Source organism: Chanodichthys erythropterus, chromosome 16 (genome assembly GCF_024489055.1).
Source record: "Chanodichthys erythropterus isolate Z2021 chromosome 16, ASM2448905v1, whole genome shotgun sequence".
NCBI classification, from domain to species: Eukaryota; Metazoa; Chordata; class Actinopteri; order Cypriniformes; family Xenocyprididae; genus Chanodichthys; species Chanodichthys erythropterus.
Genome location: NC_090236.1, coordinates 25,827,198 through 25,849,158, shown reverse-complemented (window position 1 = coordinate 25,849,158; position 21,961 = coordinate 25,827,198). Strand labels below are relative to the sequence as shown.

The 21,961-nt window shown below is 36.3% G+C and overlaps 3 protein-coding genes across 3 annotated transcripts; 1 reads left to right on the top strand and 2 right to left on the bottom strand.

Annotated features, from left to right (window-relative positions):
- The first annotated feature begins 344 nt into the window (after positions 1 to 344).
- On the top strand, positions 345 to 15,487 carry hfm1 (helicase for meiosis 1). Its single transcript, XM_067364065.1, is given in 39 exon segments — positions 345 to 415; positions 540 to 652; positions 1,812 to 2,031; positions 2,174 to 2,424; positions 2,686 to 2,727; positions 3,441 to 3,511; positions 3,589 to 3,721; positions 3,843 to 3,994; positions 4,071 to 4,148; positions 4,255 to 4,410; positions 4,512 to 4,712; positions 4,800 to 4,888; positions 5,959 to 6,002; positions 6,093 to 6,194; positions 6,301 to 6,446; positions 6,709 to 6,803; positions 6,916 to 7,049; positions 7,136 to 7,183; positions 7,290 to 7,370; positions 7,501 to 7,592; positions 8,717 to 8,823; positions 8,917 to 8,964; positions 9,088 to 9,185; positions 9,334 to 9,468; positions 9,634 to 9,719; positions 9,855 to 9,938; positions 10,338 to 10,495; positions 10,583 to 10,686; positions 10,816 to 10,980; positions 12,574 to 12,666; positions 12,747 to 12,853; positions 13,014 to 13,096; positions 13,192 to 13,298; positions 13,891 to 13,998; positions 14,057 to 14,326; positions 14,486 to 14,534; positions 14,774 to 14,804; positions 14,949 to 15,079; positions 15,153 to 15,487. Coding segments are annotated over 39 exon segments (4,350 nt in total). The 3' UTR covers positions 15,220 to 15,487.
- A 301-nt stretch (positions 15,488 to 15,788) lies between these two features.
- cldn18 (claudin 18) lies at positions 15,789 to 17,439 on the bottom strand. Its single transcript, XM_067364064.1, has 6 exons — positions 17,220 to 17,439; positions 16,680 to 16,844; positions 16,367 to 16,517; positions 16,166 to 16,264; positions 15,967 to 16,048; positions 15,789 to 15,794 (listed from the first exon to the last, which is right to left on the bottom strand). The coding sequence occupies exons 1-6, from the start codon at positions 17,437 to 17,439 to the stop codon at positions 15,789 to 15,791; spliced, it is 723 nt and encodes a 240-aa protein (XP_067220165.1).
- A 3,652-nt stretch (positions 17,440 to 21,091) lies between these two features.
- Positions 21,092 to 21,772, bottom strand: LOC137003270 (transcription factor Sox-14). Its single transcript, XM_067363367.1, has one exon. It carries the CDS (start codon positions 21,770 to 21,772, stop codon positions 21,092 to 21,094), a length of 681 nt encoding a protein of 226 aa, XP_067219468.1.
- Positions 21,773 to 21,961: the final 189 nt, after the last annotated feature.

Below are 21,961 nucleotides of genomic sequence, written 5' to 3'. Positions count from 1 at the left end.
ACACACGGTTCACAGCTCGCGCGGTCGATTGCCGCCATCAAGAGAGCGACAGTTACCAAGTATTCCTCACAAAGTGCAACCCAGGAAATATATGTTATGTTTTTAGACTTTTTATACTCACTTTAATATTTATGTTAACACAAAGTGTACCAACAGACCTTCCATTGCATACCTTAGTCGTTCAGCTAATAATTTTTAACTCAGAGAAACATTAGCTAACCGGCTAACAGCTAAACTCGAGGGTTTGTAACTTGCTTTACATCAGTATTTTGCTTAATAACAGCTTTATTTCTCAATGATATATATTACAGTTGTTCTTTTAGGATATCAATGACACCCACAGGATGTTAGACTCTGAAGAAGCCGTTTTGTCGCTGGACAACCTGTTTTATGACGGGCCAGTGATTCATAAAGTGTGAGTAGGCCTTTACACATGATACCTGATCAGAGACACGCCAGATATACGAGAATTAATTAATACACGTCGAGAAACTGGTTATTACTTTTATGACAGCATTCATCTATATGGCTCTGTTTAGGAAGCCATTATGTCAAGGACAAGGCGCGTGGATCTTTGATGCTCCACCCTCATTATCGCAAATACCTGCAACACAAGACATCCAGGGAGAGGCAGCAAACGTTCCCTCATTTAGTGAGTGTTGTTTGGGTTGAGGCTAAAATAAGGTTTGGCTAGTTGAAGCACATCATGTCCATTTTTTTTAAATCAACATCTAGATTTTAGGTTAAAGGATTAGTTCACTTTCTAATTAAAATTTCCTGATAATTTACTCACCCCCATGTCATCCAAGATGTTCATGTCTTTCATTCTTCACTCGAAAAGAAATTAAGGTTTTTGATGAAAACATTCCAGTATTTTTCTCCATATTGTGGATTTCAATGGAGCCCAAACGGTTGAAGGTCAAAATTACAGTTTCATTGCAGCTTCAAAGAGCTCTACATGATCCCAGACAAGGAATAAGGGTCTTATCTAGAGAAACCATCGCTCATTTTCTAAAAAAAAAAATACTTTTTAACCATAAATGCTCATCTTGAACTAGCTCTCTTCTTCTCTATTTGAATTCTGGCAGTGTATTACTGCCCTCCACAGGTTAAAGTTTGAACTAATTGTTATATACTTGCACAAGCATATTGTATATGACAATTTAGTTCAAATTTGACCTGTGGAGGGCAGTAATACACTTAGCAGTGTGGAATTCAAATAGAGAAGAAGAAGAGAGCTAGTTCAAGATGAGCATTTATGGTTAAAACGTATAATTTTTAAAATTTATTTTAGAAAATGAGCTATGGTTTCTCTAGATAAGACCCTTATTTCCGTCTGGGATCGCTGTAAACTGTAATTTTGGGCTCCATTGAAGTCCACTATATGGAGAAAAATCCTGGAATATTTTCATCAAAAACCTTAATTTCTTTTCAACTGAAGAAAGAAAGACATGAACATCTTGGATGACATGGGGGTGGGTAAGTTATCAGGAAATTTTTATTTGAAAGTGAACTAATCCTTTAAGTTTAAACACACACACACACACACACACACATCATACATATATTTATATATACACAAATTAATAAATACATGTAAAGAAACTGGTTATTATGTTTATGACATTAGTAAACAACATCTATCTGAATTTGTTAGAACAGGTTGCTACAAATTTTACAACGAATTTCACTGCCAGTTTAGTGAGCAATCACTCCCTTGTTTTTGGTACATAAAAAGTAAAGAAAATCTTATTAGAGACTCAAATGACAAAAAGGCTGTTAAATTTTCATTTCATTCCTTATTTATGAAGGTTACTCACAGAGATCAAAGAAATTTCTGGCTCCAGCTCAAAAACCATTTCACAATCCTAACGAAAGTGTCCAAGGGCAGACTGTGAAATCACATGAGCTGGAGGAATCTGTTTTGTGGACCCATGAACCCTCTAAAGAAAGAAATCAGGCTGTCAGCATGATGGGTTTTGTGGAATCGAGGCCTTTACCTACTGCCAGTGCTCCTCCCTTCAAGACTCGGTACTCTTTGCTACATCTTGATTGAGTTAACAAAATTTGCTGATGTAACAAGCAGTTCTTTGTGTTTAAAATGGATATTGGCATGGCAGAAGTACAATAAGTGGGTAAACAAAGTGCATTTATCTCCCTGTGGTCAACCTAGGTTGTTCAGAGCTCCCACAAGAAGGATCTCAGGCAGTGGTGAAGACGGTATCTCAAATCATATGATGTCAACAACAAATGACACTGGTTTCTTTGGTCAGGTTGCTATGACAACCAGCGGCCCACAGACTACACATGGTGTTGCTACCTGTAGTCCCTTTATTGGCTTGGGCCAAGCGGAACAAACATGTGATGTACCTGCAAAAATAAACCATAATCTCCATGTTGGTTTCAAACCTGCAGAATTTGAAGGTAATATAATACTATAGCTCTATTAGTTAACAGCGTACCATGACATAGAGCTAGTTCATGTGGAGCAGTCCATGTTTCTACAAATGTACTACATTAAACAGCTATTCTATCTGAAATTAAATCTTTGTATGGTTTAATAAAGTTAAATATGCAGTCTATTAGGGCATTCGTAAAAACTGCAAAAAAAATTCCATACATAGAGAACAATCAGTGTTAGATTGAATATTGGTCCTGTTTCTAATATTGATGCTTTTTTTAAAGGGTCGTCTGGAAAAGGAACACTTCGCTCAGTCTCTGAAATTCGTATCCTCCATTCAACCCAGCTAATAAGAAATACAGTTTAATTATCAAAATCAGAGTTTTGGGGTTTTAGTCCATGTTCATTAGCGTTGAGCTATATGCTAGTGTACTCCTAAACGCTGACAAAATTCAGTTTTAGATGATATTCACATAAAAAAAGATTTTCATCTGGGCATACAAATAAAAAAAAGCTTTGATGATTCATGTTGCACTACACACACCCAAAGTTTCTGTTTCAAAAGGAATTTTATTAACATAGGAAGGAAAACTCTGATTTTATGGGGACTTTAAATGAACAGTTCACCCAAGAATGAAAATTTTGTCATCATTTACTCGCCTTCAAGTTGTTCCAAACCCGTTTGAATTTCTTTCTTCTGCTGAACACAAAAGAAGATATTTTGAAGAATGTTGGTAACCAAACAGTTGATGGACCCCATTGACTTACACAGTATTTTTTTTCCTACTATGGAAGTCAATGGGGTCCGTCCATCAACTGTTTGGTTACCAACATTCTTCTTTTGTATTCAGCAGAAGAAAGAAATTCATACAGGTTTGGAACAACTTGAGGGTGAGTAAATGATGACAGAATTTACATTTTTGGGGGAACTATCCCTTTAAGTAATTTCTGTAAGTCTTCTTTAATGCACATTTATACTTTTTGACTGTGAATGATGTATTTATTGTCATGTTGATTGTTTTCCTTGATATACGCGTAGCTGCTAAATTCAGAAGTGTGTTTAAAGAATTCCCTTACTTTAACTATGTGCAGTCCCGGGCATTGGATGATGTAAGTCTTTAGCATTTATATCTATATAATGTAAAGTTCATAAACACAGTATGTGACAGTTTATTTCTCTATTTCAGGTCCTGTACACCGATAAAAATTTTGTTGCCTGTGCTCCCACGGGCTCTGGGAAAACTGTGCTTTTTGAGCTGGCCATTGTTCGACTGCTGATTGAGTCTTCGGAGCCCTGGCACAATGTCAGAGCGGTATACAGTGAGTTACAACCTATACTTAGTATTATTTGAGCTGAATAAGATAAATAATAAAAACTAAGTATTCTTTTATTCAGTAATTTATGGCAAATATTGTTTAACAACTTTTGTTTATGCTTTAGTGGCACCAATTAAGGCTCTTTGCAGTCAAAGATATGAAAACTGGAAACAGAAGTTTGGACCTCTTGGACTAAACTGCAAGGAGTTAACTGGAGACACAGAGATTGATGACATTTTTGAAATCCAGGATGCTCATCTTATCTTTACAACTCCAGTATGTTGCCACATATGGTACAGTCTAAACATCAAACATCTTTCCAACAGGTCTGAATATTTTTTTTCCTTCAAAGGAAAAATGGGACAGCATGACAAGGAGGTGGAAGGATAACTGTTTATTGCCATCTGTTCGTCTCTTCCTCATTGATGAGGTCTGATTTATTTACTCCCATGTGATTGTCATTACCAATATTTGAAAATAGATGGCAGTGTTTTGTTAATTTATCAATTACATTTTTGTCTATATACCCTCTCTAGGTACATGTGGTGAAAGACAAAACCCGTGGAGCCACTCTTGAGGTTGTGGTCAGCAGAATGAAAACCATGCACTCGTATCACCTGGCTGTAAATACAGAATCAAAAGCATCTGTGAGATTTGTGGCTGTCTCAGCTACCATCCCAAACATCTGCGACGTACGTAGTTTCATGAAATTTCCAAGTCATTCAGATAAATCTCTTTATCTGTGTTCAGGTTAATTTTGATTATTCCTGTGCTGTTCTCTACAATTTTGAAGCTATCTGAATGGCTTTCGGATGAGTCAGGGCCTGCCACTTGTCTGGCGATGGATGATAGTCACAGGCCAGTGAAACTGAGGAAAGTGGTGCTTGGGTTCCCCTGCGGAAGTAATCAGAATGAGTTTAAGTTTGATCTTTCTCTCAACTACAAAATTTCCAACGTTATTCAGACCTACTCTGATCAAAAACCAACCCTTGTGGTAAGGGAACTTTTGTGAATGCAAATGTGTTGGGTTGTGCATTTTAAAATAACATTTTGATATAATACATTTATTTGAAATTAACAGTTTTGCTCCACAAGAAAAGGAGTTCAACAGTCTGCTGCTGTGCTTGCCAAGGATGCCAGGTTCATTATGAGTATTGACCACAAACAAAGGTACTATAGTCACATTACATAGACCGTAAATATCCATTTTGAAATGAATGTAACATTGCCACTTATATCATATATCAATTTTGGTCTGGAGAATAAAGCTACATATACATCAGTATTAATCAGGGGTGTCCAATTCTGCTCCTCGAGATTCCTGCACTGTCCTGCAGAGTTTAGCTCCAACCCCAATTAAACACACCTGAACCAGCTAATCAAGGTCTTACTAGGCATACTAGAAACTTCCAGGCAGGTGTGTTGAGGCAAGTTGGAGCTAAACTCTGCAGGGCACTGGCCCTTCAGGACTGAGTTTGGACACCGGTGATATGAATGCATATTTGAGCATATTGTTGTTGAACTACCACAGATGTTTTGCCAGATATTAAAGGGTTAGTTCACCCAAAAGTAAAAATAATGTCATTTATTACTCAGCCTCATGTCGTTCTACACTTGTAAGACCTTTGTTCATCTTCTGAACACAAATCAAGATATTGTTGATGAAATCTGATGGCTCAGTGAGGCCTCCATTGTCAGCAATGTTACTGCACCTCTCAAGATCCATAAAGGTACTAAAAACATATTTGAAACAGTTCATGTGAGTTCAGTGGTTCTATCTTAATATAAAGCGACAAGAATACTTTTTGTGCGCCAAAAAAACCAAGATAACGACTTTTCAACAATATCTATATGGGCCGATTTCAAAACACCGCTTCAGAGATTTACGAATCGAATCAGTGAATCGGAGCGCCAAAGTCACGTGATTTCAGCAGTTTAGCTGTGTGATAGGAGATCTGAATCACTAATTTGATACAAAAGATTCATAAAGCTCAGAAGCTTCATGAAGCAGTGTTTTGAAATCAGCCCATATAGATATTGTTCAAAATCAGTTATTTTGTTTTTTTGGCACACAAATAGTATTCTTATCGCTTTATAATATTAATATATAACCACTGAAGTCACATGAACTGTTTCAAATTATGTTTTTAGTACCTTTATGAATCTTGAGAGGTGCAGTAACATTGCTGTCTATGCAGGCCTCACTGATCCATCGGATTTAATCATTATCTTTTTCATAGACTGGTGAAATATGCAAACTCTCTGCTTGATGCCAAACTCAGAGGTGTGTACATTAATGAGATTTCTTCTGCTGTACGACTTTGATGAATATATTGGTCACTGTTTTATCAAGGTAAACTAAACAATTTTCCAGATCTTTTTATTTGTGGGATTGGATATCATCATGCTGGCATGGATGTTTCAGACAGGAAATTGATTGAAGAAGCATTTACAGTGGGTGACTTGCCAGTGTTATGTAAGTTCTGCAAATATATTTTCACTCATTTACGTTTGTTCATTATTCAGTACCTAATGTATTATTAAACAAAAGCATATGTAGGAAAACCTTTTTTTCTCTTTAGTCACAACCAGCACCCTAGCCATGGGTGTGAATTTGCCAGCCCACCTTGTGATAATCAAATCCACATTGCATTATGTTGGTGGTGCATGTGAAGAGTACAGTGAAGCTGACCTGCTACAGATGATTGGGAGAGCTGGCAGACCACAGGTACTGCTAACAAAATTCAGAGCATGACTTCAGGAGGTCTCTCCTGGCTCTCAAGTCTTTATGTGTACATTGGAAGACACATACCTATGAAAACAATCTACAAAAACATGCATATATTACATCTAAAATAAGTGGCAGCTCCATAAGCATCAGTATATGAAGTCAAGCACTTTGGCTAAATCTCAACTGGCAATGCAAACATAGAGCTGTTACAGTATTAAGTTTGAGACTACAGCGCATACTGGCTTTGGTTTTTGTTTAGTTTGATACGACAGCAACTGCAGTGATCATGACCCGGACTCAGACAAAGGACAAATACACACATTTCTTAAGTGGCGTAGACAGCATAGAGAGCAGGTATGTACCATCTAAAACACATTTTGTTCAGTTTTAGAGGAATTTTTATATTCTTTAAACACGTAAATAGGCTATTTGATTTATGTGTTTTCAAAAGAATGACTATTTTCAGCTTGCATACAAACTTGGTGGAGCACTTGAATGCAGAGATAGTTCTCCACACCATATCTGATGTGAACATGGCTCTAGACTGGATCCGCTCCACCTTCCTGTACATCCGTGCTCTGAAAAACCCCAACCACTACGGTAAATCCTAAACATTGACCACTCTAAAGTTATAAACATCAAGTGCTACTAGCTGTTTTTTTTATTAATCTCATATTTTGTCACAGGCTTTCCCCCTGAGCTTGACAAATGTGGAATTGAGACTAAATTACAAGGTATGAAGAAAATGATTTAAATCGGTGAATCTGTTGATAATCATTCATTTGAAAAACCTACTAGACTGAGGAACTGGTGAGAATACGATTTACATGTGTGTTTCAGAACTGTGCTTGAAGAACCTCAACTCTTTGGCCTCTTTTAACCTGATTACCATGGATGAAGACATTAACATCAAGCCCACAGGTTACTGTTAATACTCTTTTTCCCATTAAAAAAAATCTAAAAGTTATATAGTTTTATGAGTATTTTAATTAATTTAACTCTACCAATCTTGACTTTGATTTGGCCATATAAATTAAATGTTCATACACAGAGACTGGAAAACTCATGGCTAGGTACTGTGTTGCCTTTGACACTGTGAGGCAGTTCAGTATGGTGACTGGAACAGAGACATTACCTGAGTTGGTAAGAAAAGCATTGTTGTTCTTCCAGCATTTCCTGATCCATTGTTATTTACTTCTTCAGAACAACATATACCCCTGGTTTCACAGACAAGTCTAGTCCCAGACGAAAATGCATATTAGAGCTGTTTTAACTGAAAGCAACTTGCACTGACATTTCTTAAAGACCCCTGTGGTGAAAATCAGATTTGTAATGTTGTTTATATATCTATGTGGTGTTTTAATATGCTTTAAGACAAACCATGTGCAAATTCATCTGTCAACAAAATTGCTGAGTATTTTCTCCTTAAAACTGCAGTTTACCAAAGACAGTCTCAGAAACGCGGTTTGAAACTGCACCTGTTCTCTATGTCTCAAACAAGTTGTAACCAATTACATTTACGTGTGAGGTGGGCTTTAGAATATCATTAACTATTCTGCGAAGCGGGGGGTCTCAAGAGAAGCCAGGTTATTGTAGTATATTTTTCTGTTGATATGAAAAATTGGGTACATTCCACTGACGTTCTAAGTTGAAAGCATTTCTAAGGATACTGATTTTTAGAAGGCAGCTGTCTGACTCTTAGATGGCGAATAGGAACATGGTTTGTGTAAAATTAACAACACATTATTAGCTGTTTGATAATGTATTCAAGCCAAAGGCTAATCATATCAAATCATATCATACCGTTATGTGTCCAACATAGAGAGGAATGCATAAAACTATTCTACCATTCTGATATATTGACTTGTAAACGAGCCTGTGTAATTTGCTCTTACACTTCTTCTGAGTGAAATTCTGGTTCAAACATATGTGACCCTGGACCACAAAACCAGTCATAAGGTTCAATTTTTGAAAGCTGGAATCTGAAGGTGCAAAAGAATCAAAATAGAGAAAATCGCCTTTAAAGTTGTCCAAATGAAGTCCTTAATAATGCATATGCCCTCACAAAAAAAAACATTTTTTATATATTTCCTGTAAGAAATTTACAAAATATCTTCATGGAACATGATCTTTACTTAATATCCTTATGATTTTTAGCATAAAAGAAAAATTGCTTATTTTGACCGATACAATGTATTGTACTGGCTTGATCTAAGCCCTGTTTGTGAAAACAGGCCATAATGACATATTTTTTTCTCACTTTATAGATTGAAATGATATCAAAGGGTAAAGAATTTAGTGATGTGCAATTGAGAGTAAATGAGAAGAAAACCTTGAACATGTTGAACAAGGATAAGAACAGAACCACCATCAGGTCAAAGTTATCTTTAACTATCTAATTCTCATAGTTAACGTACTGTGTAGAATGGACAGGTGGACTAAAGCATGTCATATATTTTCTTTTTAGGTTTCCTATGGAAGGAAAGATCAAAAGTAATGACATGAAAGTGAATTGGTAAGGTCTGGCTTGCTATTACTGTTTGAATGTACAATTTTACCACTTTTATGGTCTGCATATTTGTTTATTTATTTATTTATTTATTTATAATTTATTGCTGCATTTATAATCTCATCCTAGTCTGATTCAAGCTCAGCTAGGCTGCATCCCCATTCAGGAGTTTGGACTCATACAGGACACTGGAAAAATATTCAGAAATGGAAATCGAGTCAGCAGATGTATGTTACTTGCGTGATCTTGTGTAATGTCTTTCTTTGTGTGTTTATTCTGGTCTGATGACATCCATGAAATTGCAAATGTACAATTCTTTCTCATGTAACTTTTTACTAAGGTAAAATGTAAAATGCTGCTTTTGATCTCTGCCAGATCTGACCGAGTTTCTCAGTCATCACTCCAAATTGAATTTTTCTGCTCAACTCAACTCTTTAATTCTTGCCAAATGTTTTCGAGCTAAACTGTGGGAGAACTCGCCTTACGTCTCCAGACAGCTTGAGAGGATAGGTCAGGGAGCACATCTAAAAGTTTATATATCATCAATAAAAAAAGGATAAGTGGTGTCGTTCTATATTGAGACAAAAGTGAATTAATGGAACCTACTGATTAAAAATGTAGTGTATTTGTTCTAACGGATGTGTGTGTTTTTATATTTGGGGTCTTCTTTTCTAGGATTAACACTCGCTACTGCCATGGTGAATGCAGGGCTTACAACATTCAGCAAAATTGAGCAGAAGAGTCCCAGAGAACTAGAGCTAGTAAGCCAAAATATCCTAGATAATTGTTTAGAAGTTGAGAGATATGTTTATTCATGATGAAGTCATAATGTCCTTTTCTCTTGTTACAGTAGTAGTACTGACACATATTTATTTATTTGTTTGTTTGTTTGCCAGATTCTGAACCGACACCCTCCATTTGGGAACCAGATTAAGGAAGCTGTCAGCAAACTTCCAAAATATGAAGTTAGTTTGGAACAGGTAACTTTTATATATAATTACATTGAAGTCTCCTACTTGGGTAGTTGACATGGAATAAAGTTTTGGAAAGTGGAAAGTTGATGATATCCATATGAAATTATTTTAAATAGCCCTTTGAGCTAAAACTAATCGAGAGACTACATGAAATATTTGTACTACAAAATTGTAATACTACAATGAACTAGTGAAGACAAAAAGATGGTGAAATTTGGTGAAAAATGTCTCCACAAAAATAGCAACCTATTACAGGGCCGAGAATACCCAGAATACATATTTCTGCATATACTTTCACACCAATTTTAATCTGTTATCTTTATGATGATTAAAAAAACTCATTATAAAATCACAATTTTACAAGTTCATCTATTTATATTTTATATAATCAAATATTTTTTCTAGATTCCTCGATACAGTCTGTCCACAGCTGAGATTGTGGTCACAGTGAACCTGCAGAATTTCAAGGAGGTGGCATCGAAACGGACAGGACCAGACCACCATTATGTTACTCTCATTATTGGGGACTGTGACAACAATGTAGTTTTCCAGCAGAAAATAATGTAAGATCTATGTGATTTAATAATCATAGGCAAGTTATCTTTAAACAAATATAAAATATGTAAGAGATGCATAATTTGTTTTTCCAGGGACACACTGCTCTTGAGGTCTGGGAGCTGGTCAAAGAGAATCGAGGTGACAAGAACACCTAAGGGAGAGGAGCTCAGCATTCATTTGATCAGCTCTGAATATGGTTAGTGGTCATAGCATAGTGTCATTCAATAAAATATATAATATTTGTTTTTCATAATCATCTACATGTAGAGTGATCTGTTTATATCTGGTAATGATTTAGAATAATTAATAATTGTTGATTGTGTAGTGGGTCTGGACATACAGCAGGAGTACAGCGCCTATTACTCAGGCGCAAAGATGTTTGGAGCTGAGTCCTGCATCAGTGAGAGACCTACATGGAGAGTGCAGAGGATTCTCGACACAGCGAAGAGACAAGGCCCCATGTCAACAACTCCCTCTTCTTCAAACACAGGTCAGACTTCTTTGACAGTTTAATCAGACCTTAGATCGTTACAATCAGTGTTGGGGGTAACTCATTACAAGTAACTTGAGTTACCTAATCAGATTACTTTTTCCCCCAAGTAACTAGTAAAGTAACACATTACTTTTTAAATTTACAACAAAATATCTGAGTTACTTTTTCGAATAAATAACGCAAGTTACTTTTTCACATTTATTGACTGACAGCTCTCTTGTTCCCATGTTGAGAGAAATAAAGTGCAGAGGTGTTGTATGCGGCTGTGCGCTGTGTGAAGATGGTTTTTGTAGTTTTAGACTAAGAGCCCGTACACACAGAGACTAGTTTAGCTGTAAACGTCTGGATGGATCTGGTGTTTTGGGCACCTGAAACCGCTATTTTTTTTTAAACCGGGTCCCAGAGTGGATAAATCTGAAAACAACACCCTTGCGTTTTCCTGTGTACAACCAATCCGTATATTTTTTTGAAAAGATGATGATGTCATCACCCCACGTCTCAACCCTAGTCAGACACCGCTATGTCACGTAACAGCAACAACAACAATGGCGGACTACATACTTGTGTTCGTGCTGCAGAAGCTACTGAGCCTATTAGCTTTACTAAGGTAAAGCTTCATTACTAAGCTTTGCAAAAGTTTGTATACGGCACGCAAGGTTTATGCCCATGCTCCAAGTCTTCTTCTCCGTTTTTAGAGTATCTCTGTGACAGCACCACATACTGGTCTGGCATGTATACTACATCATTTTGAGTCGGTTTCAGTGGTTTGAGCTCTGGCATCCGGTGGATGTGGCCTAAATGTGAACATGCATTTACTTATCTCACTTGCCTCACCACAAACCTGTAATAATTTAACTATACTAAATTACACAAATATATTTTATGTATTTAATCTCACTTTATTAACCAGTGTCTTTGCTGCTGACCTTCAATGAACTAATTCAACCATACTAATAAGCAAAAATTACTTTAGATTAGATTTAGAAATAAGAGTGTTGAACTTCCTTCTCCTGTATCCCATTTTTCTTTAATCCAGAATGACAGCACAGCTGAAAGGTTTGTTTGAGCTGCGCCCTTTACTGTACAGGCGTAAATATGCATTTCGTTTAGCCTGGGGCTTTTTCATTTCACTTTTGATGTGAAAGGGCCTTAACATTTGCCAAAAATAGAACTTTTTTTGTTGTTATTAAAAAACAAACAAGCAAGCCCAGCCTAGGTAAGAAAAATTAATGTAACGCATTACTTTTTATAAAAAGTAACTAACAATTAGTTACTTTTTTAGGGAGTAATGCAATATTGCAATGCATTACTTTTAAAAGTAACTTTCTCAAACATTAGTTACAATGCATGTGAACTAGACTTTGTGACTTGTTTATACATGGTATTAGAATTCATCTCACAAGCAGGCAGGTGAGACACATTAATGATGCATACATGCATCTCAAAGACATCTTCTGTAAACACTTGTGATCTCCTGAGATGAATGTTAATACCAAAGATCTGATAAATCTGCTGAAACTAAATTAACTATACAAATGCTTTCAGCTCAAACACTGACACTTAATAAAAATTATGTTTAACTTAATGTAGACATTCTCTTCATGGATCAAGTTGCTCCAAACACAGTTAAGAGACAGTGCAATCATCTCTGCAAAAACAAGGAGCTCTGTGGACATGAGTGCTGTGAGTATGAGAAATTCTAGATGACCTTGGATTGTGCTGTCATTATCTCTGCTGCTTGATTCACCTAGTTTCCCTTTTAGGCAAAGTTGGAGTCACGAAAAGGGCTCAGTCTAGTGTCACCTCATACCTTAACAACCTAAAAATGAGGAATGAGAGACTTTGTGAGACTCCTGTGAAACGTTTGAAGGTCAGAATTCTGACTATCAAGGGTTACATGTACATATTTGTCAGAAAATAGGATTCAGTGTAGTCTAATAATAGTACACTTAAATAACTGGAATTTATTTTTGTAAGATATATTGTATTGTGTCAAAGTCTCAATCCAGTTTTCTTGATTTTCCCTTTAGATGATGATGAATAAGGGGACAGCAGCTGTAAGCATGCAGCAGTTCTCATACAAACCCAAAGACACACTGCCTGTTGCCAAGAAGTATTTTGGTTTTCTGCTGACAACAAAAGTTGTCCTATTAATGTTGTCATTATTGAGATTGTATTATTTCCTAAAGTAAATATTTATTCTTTAAGGTTACAGGGAAGTCAGTGTTACACTCAAAGTACATATGAAATCAAAGAGTTAGAGGCCAATTTTGTCACTCCATGCGAGAATTCTTCGTTTGAGTCATACCATGATGGTATGTTTACTTTCATTCACATATACTAAAAATTTGTTAACAGAAAATAGTTGCAGTTACAGTCAATGTGAGGTTAGAGTTTAATAAGAAATCTCAGAACTCGGATGTTTCAATTGTCAAACTGTAACGGGACGGGACTCAGGCAGAGATCCATTTGCAAGCTTTATTACAAAAGTAAGCGTGGTCTTACAGGCAGGGTCAAAGCAGGGGCAAACAGGGACAGCAAGGGACAGGCAGAATTGTAGTCAGGATACAGGCAGTAGATCAGGGCGGGCAGATATCGTTCACAGTACAGACAACAATAACCAGTCCAAAGGCAGAAGGCAGAGAACCACAAACTGGAAACAGGCAGTATCAATAACAGACAGGCAGACAGACAGGACACAAACGCCCAGAATTGCCACAGGGTGAACCAAGACTTCGCAAAGGGGTAGTGTGTGTGTAGGTCTTTTATAGTCCAGGTAAAGTACTAGGCTGTATGTGGGAACAGGTGATTGGTGTGGAGTGTGCATGTGACTGGCAGGGAGGATTGTGGGAAATGTAGTCCGGGAACTGACAGGAACTAATGGTGATCGTGACACAAACTCTACAGGTTTCAATGACGAGCTGGGAGACTTTTATTCTGAAATTGGAGACCCAGCATTAGAACATCCTCAACCTTCTGCTTTACCTCAAAGTATGGTACTTTAGAACTTCTGGTGTTTGCCTCATATTGTTCATATTATTAATAAAAAATAATAATTCCATCATATTTTCAGGGGTTTCGATATACAGTCAGCGTGAGCCACACAACGATGGACAAATGCACAGAGTCAGTCCTAAAGAAGCCAGTGTTTATTCTACCCATGCAAACCCAGACCACAGTACTGACATTGATGACCGCTGGTCTGGTTCCCTGGATGTGACCTTTGACCTGGGATTGAATGATTGGGATGATTTTGATGATGGTAACCTTGTTGATGCTAGTGAGGTGTGCTGTGAATCCCAAATATGTAACCTGATGACAGACCATGATCAACCTAATTCTGGTTTGTTTGTTTTTGTATATCAGATATTAGTAAAATCATTTTACATTTTTGTAATTCAGAAACATTTTAAATGCTAAAATTTTCTTTCTTTCTTTCTTTCTTTCTTTCTTTCTTTCTTTCTTTCTTTCTTTCTTTTTTTCTTTCTTTCTTTTTTTTTAGTTTCAGCCTCACAGTGTCCAGACCAAACCTTGCAAGTCTTGCGACAAAGGTAACTGAAAGGAGACTTTTTTCCCTCTTCATTCACACGCTTCAGTTCAGCTGGCATAGATGTCGTGGGGCATTTTTAATGTCACTCACAAAGTCACCCACTTCCCACTGACTAAAAGCTTGTTTAATAGGGATTCAAGAGCAGTTATTCTAGGGTCCAGAGGGTGCATTATTATATAATATCTGCTGAATTACTTGCTTTTGGCCTTATGCCTCTAAAAATAGGATCACTTTTTTCAGGATCCAACCAATGGCTGTTACACCTCAGACTGTAAGTATACATAAATACTTTTAACATTTCTCTAAATTTTTTTTAAGACAAATATGGTACCATGCATTTTAGTTACTCTATTTAGAAAGCATACAATGATTGTGTTTCAGTCAAAAATAGCTAGTTTTATAATTCATTTCACAGGCAGTGTACGTAAAAGGAGTTAGTATGAACTCCGTCTCAAACCAGAGTCAAGCCAAAACACCTTCAGTCCAAAGAAGATTTGATTTCTTTTCAAGGGCAGATGCAGCTCTAAAGGAAAATACTGTTAGCAGGTATTTGAAGAAATAATTACCTTTAGTTATCATAGTACCAGTTTACTGTGCTAACATTGATTAATAATTGCAGGGATCACACAGAGGAAATCAACAATGAGACCAGTGTTTTTCTCGGTATGTTTGATGGCCTTTTTTAAGGTTGTTATGAGGGATTCCTGACACATTTAGCACTATGTTGTAAAGAATTCAAGTTCCTCTGTCATTTGTTGATTTTCTGTTCTAAAGATGTTCTTGGTTTAACAGCACTCACTGTATGGATAATTTGCAGCAAACAACTCGAATGTGAAATAGAATGACAAAAAAGTTATTTTCTTTTGCATTGCAGAAGATAAAACTATATTTTGATGTTCAATATTTTAAGTCTTAAATATATTAAAAAAATTTCATTTTACCAAAAATATAAGATTGCGCTCACACATGAAATGTAAATGGACTGTCAAAATTGTAAAGTCAGGAATTAATGAGAAAAATGTTTTTAATTAGCTATATATAAAACAATAAATGTCTACTTTAAGATTAGTTTGTCAGGACACTTCTTTTTTTCACCCTTTCTTCTCCAGTCTAGGCCAAACAATTCAGCTGCTACATGTCAAGTACAGTTGTGGCAAAAGTTTATTATAATTCTAAACAGCAAATGATTTACAGTGTTTGACTGTTGAATCTATGACATTCCAACCTCATCTGACCGATTTACCCAATTATACAATTAAGACTTTTCAATAGAGACATTAAAAAGACAATGATTAACAATGACAATGACAAACATTTTTTTTTTACTGCAATTATTGAAAACAGCACCCCTCAAAAAAAAGACTTCATTTCATCAGTGCAAAGCATTACATAGGTCTGACATTATTATTATCTTTTTATTGTTCTGTTCTCACTCTCTGGACTTGGCACACTTCATCTTCCACCCTGCACTGGGCTGGGGCGTTGTAAATATATCCTTCTCTCGTATCAGTCTTGCTAAAATAGAACATGCTAGTTAGTTTACAACCCATGTATTTCTCAACTTAATATGTCACAGAACATCTATTCACATTGATTGATAGATCTGTTACACTTTCAAATGCAGTGACTTACGTTTGCATTATTTTGAATGCAATGCATTTCAAAATTCCTCCCAGAATTAACAAAGCTCCTCCTACCCAGGCTATATATAGGGCGGGACCAAATGTGTACCTGACCATTCAAAACAAAGATGGAGAAAACAGGAAGTGATGTGATCAGCACATAACACCATTGAACATTTGCCAGTGAAAAATCAGTGGTTTTTCATCTTACCTGGAAGCAAATGAATCATTTCCTCCTATGCCGATGCCAGTCCCACATTGTATCCCTCCCTTCTCTCCTTGCTGTTGATTGTATGGGGTAATCATGAAACTAGGCACAATTTGATCAGCATACACTGATGCTCCAGTAATACCACAAAGGCCTGAAAAGAACAATGATTGATATGGATCTTGTGTATTATAATGGGAATTATTATAATAAAAACAGTAATAATTACATCTGTAGCCTAATATAAATGAATAACTGAAAGATCAGTGGGTTTTAGATACTTTAGTTAGTGAGTAATGAATAAGCTTTTGTTTACCAGCAATGATAAACAAGATCCCTGAGCTTAGCATCAGTTTGGCCCTGGTCGATAGCTCCATACTTCTCATTTTGAGACACTTCAGGCAGAAGAATCCGATGAACACTGCGATCACACTCACTAAAATGGCTATTACCATCAAAGCTCTTATAGCCTGAAGGAGTCCTGAAAAAGAAAACAAACAGGATAGTTAAAAACACAGGATAGTAGAGGGTCTTTACTGCCTTTGAGTCAGTGCTTTTTGTTTGATTTCTAGTATTATTAAATGTTGACCAAAGCACATGATAACAAAATCGAGTGTATATTTATTTAACTTCTTATTGAAAATCATTTCACGTTTCTTATCGTCCTTCATTGTTAGGCTAGCAGTTCCTGAACAGTGCACACAATAAGAAATATTTGGTGAAAAGACCAACATTCTGGCACAAAGTTCACTCTCAATGTCATAGGTTCAGAAATAAACTATAATGTCCATTTTGGGTTTGTACAAAATTCAGTTGGATTTGTAGTAAATCTCCAAAAATCTCTATCTCAACCCACCTGAGTAGTTCAGATGGCTGTAGAGAGGTTGGCACTCAGTGAATCCAGAGCTGGACACGTCGCAATCCTTCCACAGGCCCTTATAAGGGTAGATGGAAGTTAACTTGTGCTCCTGCTGGTTCCTGGTGCACCAGACATCCATAAGCGTGGCTGCAAAAACCCCAACCATACCAATGGCTCCCGATACAAAACCTGTGGTTTGCAGCGCGTTGGCACTCATTCTGCTTCTGTCTTCGTTTCTCGGTTAAAGATCTGGTGAAGCTGGTGCTGTCAAGCGTTGAGTTTAACTGAAGCTGGATGGGGTGAGACTGCTTTTTAAAGTGTTGAGGCTCACATGCACACTCATAAATTGAGGCTCTTAAGCTTTGAGTGGTCATAGTTCCACCTACTTCAGAAACATAAAGGAGGAATTTAATCATCATAAGCGCTGTCTGAGCATTAACTAACACAAATTATTCCTGAGGTCACTTGATGTGTAATATCTAAGATCAGTTCAGACAGGCCTTAAATTGCACACCTAATTGTTTGACCATTTTGTTTGAGTGAGTAAACATTTAATTCAAGATGAAGTCTGCATTATTTTTTCTTCACCTCTGATTGTTCCTCCGCTGAATACTTTACTAACACTGATGCATGAAGAATCAGCAGATGATGAAAAGAATCTGACAGAAATTACTAATTAATTACATTTGTCAGGACAGAAAGCAAAACATGAGACATTATAAATGGAATGAGTAATAATTTAAAAATGTTTTATAGCATTTAAGATGCACGTGATAAGGTGTACTTTCCAATAAAATTATGGAAAAAACAGTGAACACCTCTATGATTGTGCGTGATATTATGCAGTTGTAGCTTCTTTATTATAGTTAATCACTGGATTTGTTCCAGACACAGCATTTTCTGTTGAAAGGTAAATGGTAAATACAAGAAATTCACATTTATATATATATATATATATATATATATATATATATATATATATATATATATATATATATATATATATATAAGGTAAGAATATTACAATGAGTTGGACATTATAACACAAAAACTAAAGAAAAGCCTATAAGAATCATATAAACGGTTAAGACCGGTGATTTTTCGCCTGCCCCACCTCTTGTTCCTCTATATTATTCCACCTATTACAATTACATGCATTTATAAATGATTAATACTTTTATGCTGAATTGTAGACAAATAACAAAAATAAGGGGTTGTTCCCAAAATAACCCATACAGAACTTTATTTAGGCTAAATGCATACATGTTACTGTCTATATAGAACATCAATATAAATGTATTATAATGGACAGGGTCGGAGGGCAGATGAAGGACGGAGAGAATGTGAAAAAAGGTTTCAGGACATGAGGGAGGAAAAAAGAATGGCGAATGCAAATCTGCACTGCATCTGAAAACAGGGAAGGCAAAAAACAGAACAAACAAACATTTACAAGACGATTTGTCTACATTTGAAAAGTTTTTTTTATTGATGCAATGTCTTTTTCTTTTAGGATTTCAATCACAGCTTTTGACTACAGAGGATTGTTGCTGAATATAATTCATGAATCATACAAAACCGTATCAATAACCAGCAATACTCAAATAAAGACAGCAGTGAAATTAAGACATTTTAAAATTAAATAAATAAACATTAAGAAGAAAATTCTAATAAGTCAGTCAGAAGCAATGAACAAATAATCAATAAATGTAATAAATCAATAAGTAAATAAATAGCATACATGACTACATTTTTAAACAAGAAATAAGAAAATAAAGACAATTTTAAAAAATAATAATAATAAAATACTTTGTACATTTGTAAGTAGATTCAGACAAGGTAAGAATATTTCTGAATTTAGTTTTGTCTTTTGGGTGACTCTCTTATAGTTTGTGGCAAGCTGTTACATATTTTGCTGCTGTTGTGATCAGGCTGGAGTTTTCACCCAAAATATGACTTATGATTTGTCTGAATTTGGAAACGCCATAAAATTTGGTGATTTTAATTTTGTGAAATGGGCAGATCTGTTTTGAGTAATCACAATGTAGCGGGAATTGTTCTTCTGTCTCTACCTCTTTCTGAGAGCACAGTGAACTCTGCAAACATACACCTGTGACTGCATTACATCAGCAGAGCAGCTTTTAAACAAGTTTTATCTGTGTATGCTGTAGGCATATTTGCTTTTAAAAATAGCCTACAGATACTGAACACTTTTACAAATAAGCAGGCCAAATGAAAATAGGCTTACACATGATCTTTTAAAATTTTTGTTGTTTTTGGCATTTTAGACTGTAGAAAATGTCTTTGAAAGAGTCTTTCAATTCGGGTGAAGGTAAAATTTCAATACACAAATTACGCTGTTCAAATCATCACATGATGTCTGGCATTTGACTGTGTTAAAATTCATCTTTGGCTCTGATCATTAAAGGATTAGTTCACTTTCAAATTAAAATTTCCTGATAATTTACTCACCCCCATGTCATCCAAGATGCCCATGTCCTTCTTACTTCAGTCGAAAAGAAATTAAGGTTTTTGATGAAAACATTCCAGGATTTTTCTCCTTATTGTGGACTTCAATGGAGCCCAAAGGTCAAAATTAGTTTCAGTGCAGCTTCAAAGGGCTTTAAATGATCCCAGACGAGAAATAAGGGTCTTATCTAGAGAAACCATCACTCATTTTTTTAAAAATAAAAAAAAATTATATTAACCATAAATGCTCATCTTGAACTAGCTCTCTTCTTCTCTATTAGAATTCCGGCAGTGTAGACACTGCTAAGTGTATTACTGCCCTCCACAGGTCAAAGTTTGAACTAATTGTTATATACTTGCACTAGCATATTGTATATGACAACTTAGTTCAAACTTTGACCTGTGGAGGGCAGTAATACACTTAGCAGTGTCTACACTGAATAAAGAAGAAAAAGAAGAAGAGAGCTAGTTCAAGATGAGCATTTATGGTTAAAACATTATTTTTTATTTTTTTGAGCAATGGTTTCTCCAGATAAGACCCTTATTTCTCATCTGGGATCGTGTAGAGCGCTTTGAAGCTGCACTGAAACTGTAATTTTGACCTTCAACCATTTGGGCTCCATTGAAGTCCACTATAAGGAGAATAATCCTGGAATGTTTTGATCAAAAACCTTAATTTCTTTTCGACTGAAGAAAGAAAGACATGAACATCTTGGATGACATGGGGGTGAGTAAATTATCAGGAAATTTTAATTTGAAAGTGAACTAATCCTTTAAGTAGGCTAATTCATCACTAATATCATTTTTAATTATTACAATAATCCCAAATCGGCTTCATAAATCAATGCGAAAACAAAAGTGAAATTCCAAAACCAACTAGCATAACAAACTAACTAAACAGACCCTTTTCACATTTCCGGGTTTCTCAGAAGCGGAAGTCGTCATAGTTGAGTAAACTTTTATAGCGGTGAATTAATTTAATATATTTTTTTGTGTGTTTCCCTTTGCCTCATATAGCAAAAGAAAAACTCCACAATAATGTTTTCAAAACTTTAAAAAAGAGGAAAAAAATAGAGAGCGATTGATAACAGTAGTTAGAGAATGGTGTCATTTTTACCCTCACAGGAGTTTTGTGTAATTTGATACAATGGTAATATAATACATTTTTAAAAATGAAAATTTAAAAAACTTTGCAGGATTTACGATACTGATGACCGTTAAAACACGTCATCAGTTTGTGAAAAGGGTAGGTATTATTATTGATATTATAATTAATAATCAAAGTGTTATCCACTTTTAATCAACATATTAAAGCTGCACTTAAACCTAAAGTAAGAAAAGACCAATCGTCTTCTCTCTTAAAAAGCTTTCCGTGATATATTAATCACATCTTAATGACTGAGTCACAGCGCTGAAGAGTTCATTGCAGTCTTGCTCATACCTGGAAACACTATGTAGGCCAGTGGAGGTGTGAGACTGGAAGAAGACCAGGGCGAACAGTTACAGGGCAGCAGGTATCCGGGGTTTACAGGTGACAGGTGAGTGTGCGCGTACTGACCGGGGCATCCCACACTCCCGATGGACCTGTGTCCACTCTGATAGCCTAAAGCTGGAGAAAAAACCAACGAGCCAGGGGTTACAGCAGGTTTTTCATGTTGGAAAGCAGTGGTATTGGGTCGGCTCGGCTCAGTGAAAGGATGTTGCATGGACGCAGCTGAATGGAGAGGTCCTGGTTTGTTCAAAGTTGAGATGCTTTGAAAGTCTCGCTCGCTGTGAAGCGCGAAAGACAACAGAGTGTCCTTCCTCAACAGTCCTTTAGGTTTGCGTCTCGGTCGGTATTTATAATCTGGATGCTCTCTCATGTGTTGGGCGCGAAGTCTTTTGGCCTCGTCGATGTAAGGTCTTTTTTCAGACTCGGAGAGCAACTTCCACTCGGCACCGAGTCTCTTGCTGATCTCAGAGTTGTGCATCTTTGGGTTCTCCAGTGACATCTGCCTTCTCTGACCTCGCGACCACACCATGAACGCGTTCATTGGTCTCTTGATGTGCTCCACGGGTTGCTTCACCATGTTCCTCAAGTTCATTTGCTGCTTTGCGTCACGGAAGAAAAAAAAAGTTGCTATAACACCTGAAAGTATATTGAAATCATCTATGGAAAGAGAGGGTTCCTCCTCTGGTGAAGAGAGATGAGATCTGCACGTCTATTTCATGGAGATGCAGCGGAATGAACGCCCTGTTTGAAGGGCAGGATTATTTCTTTGCAACTAACAGTG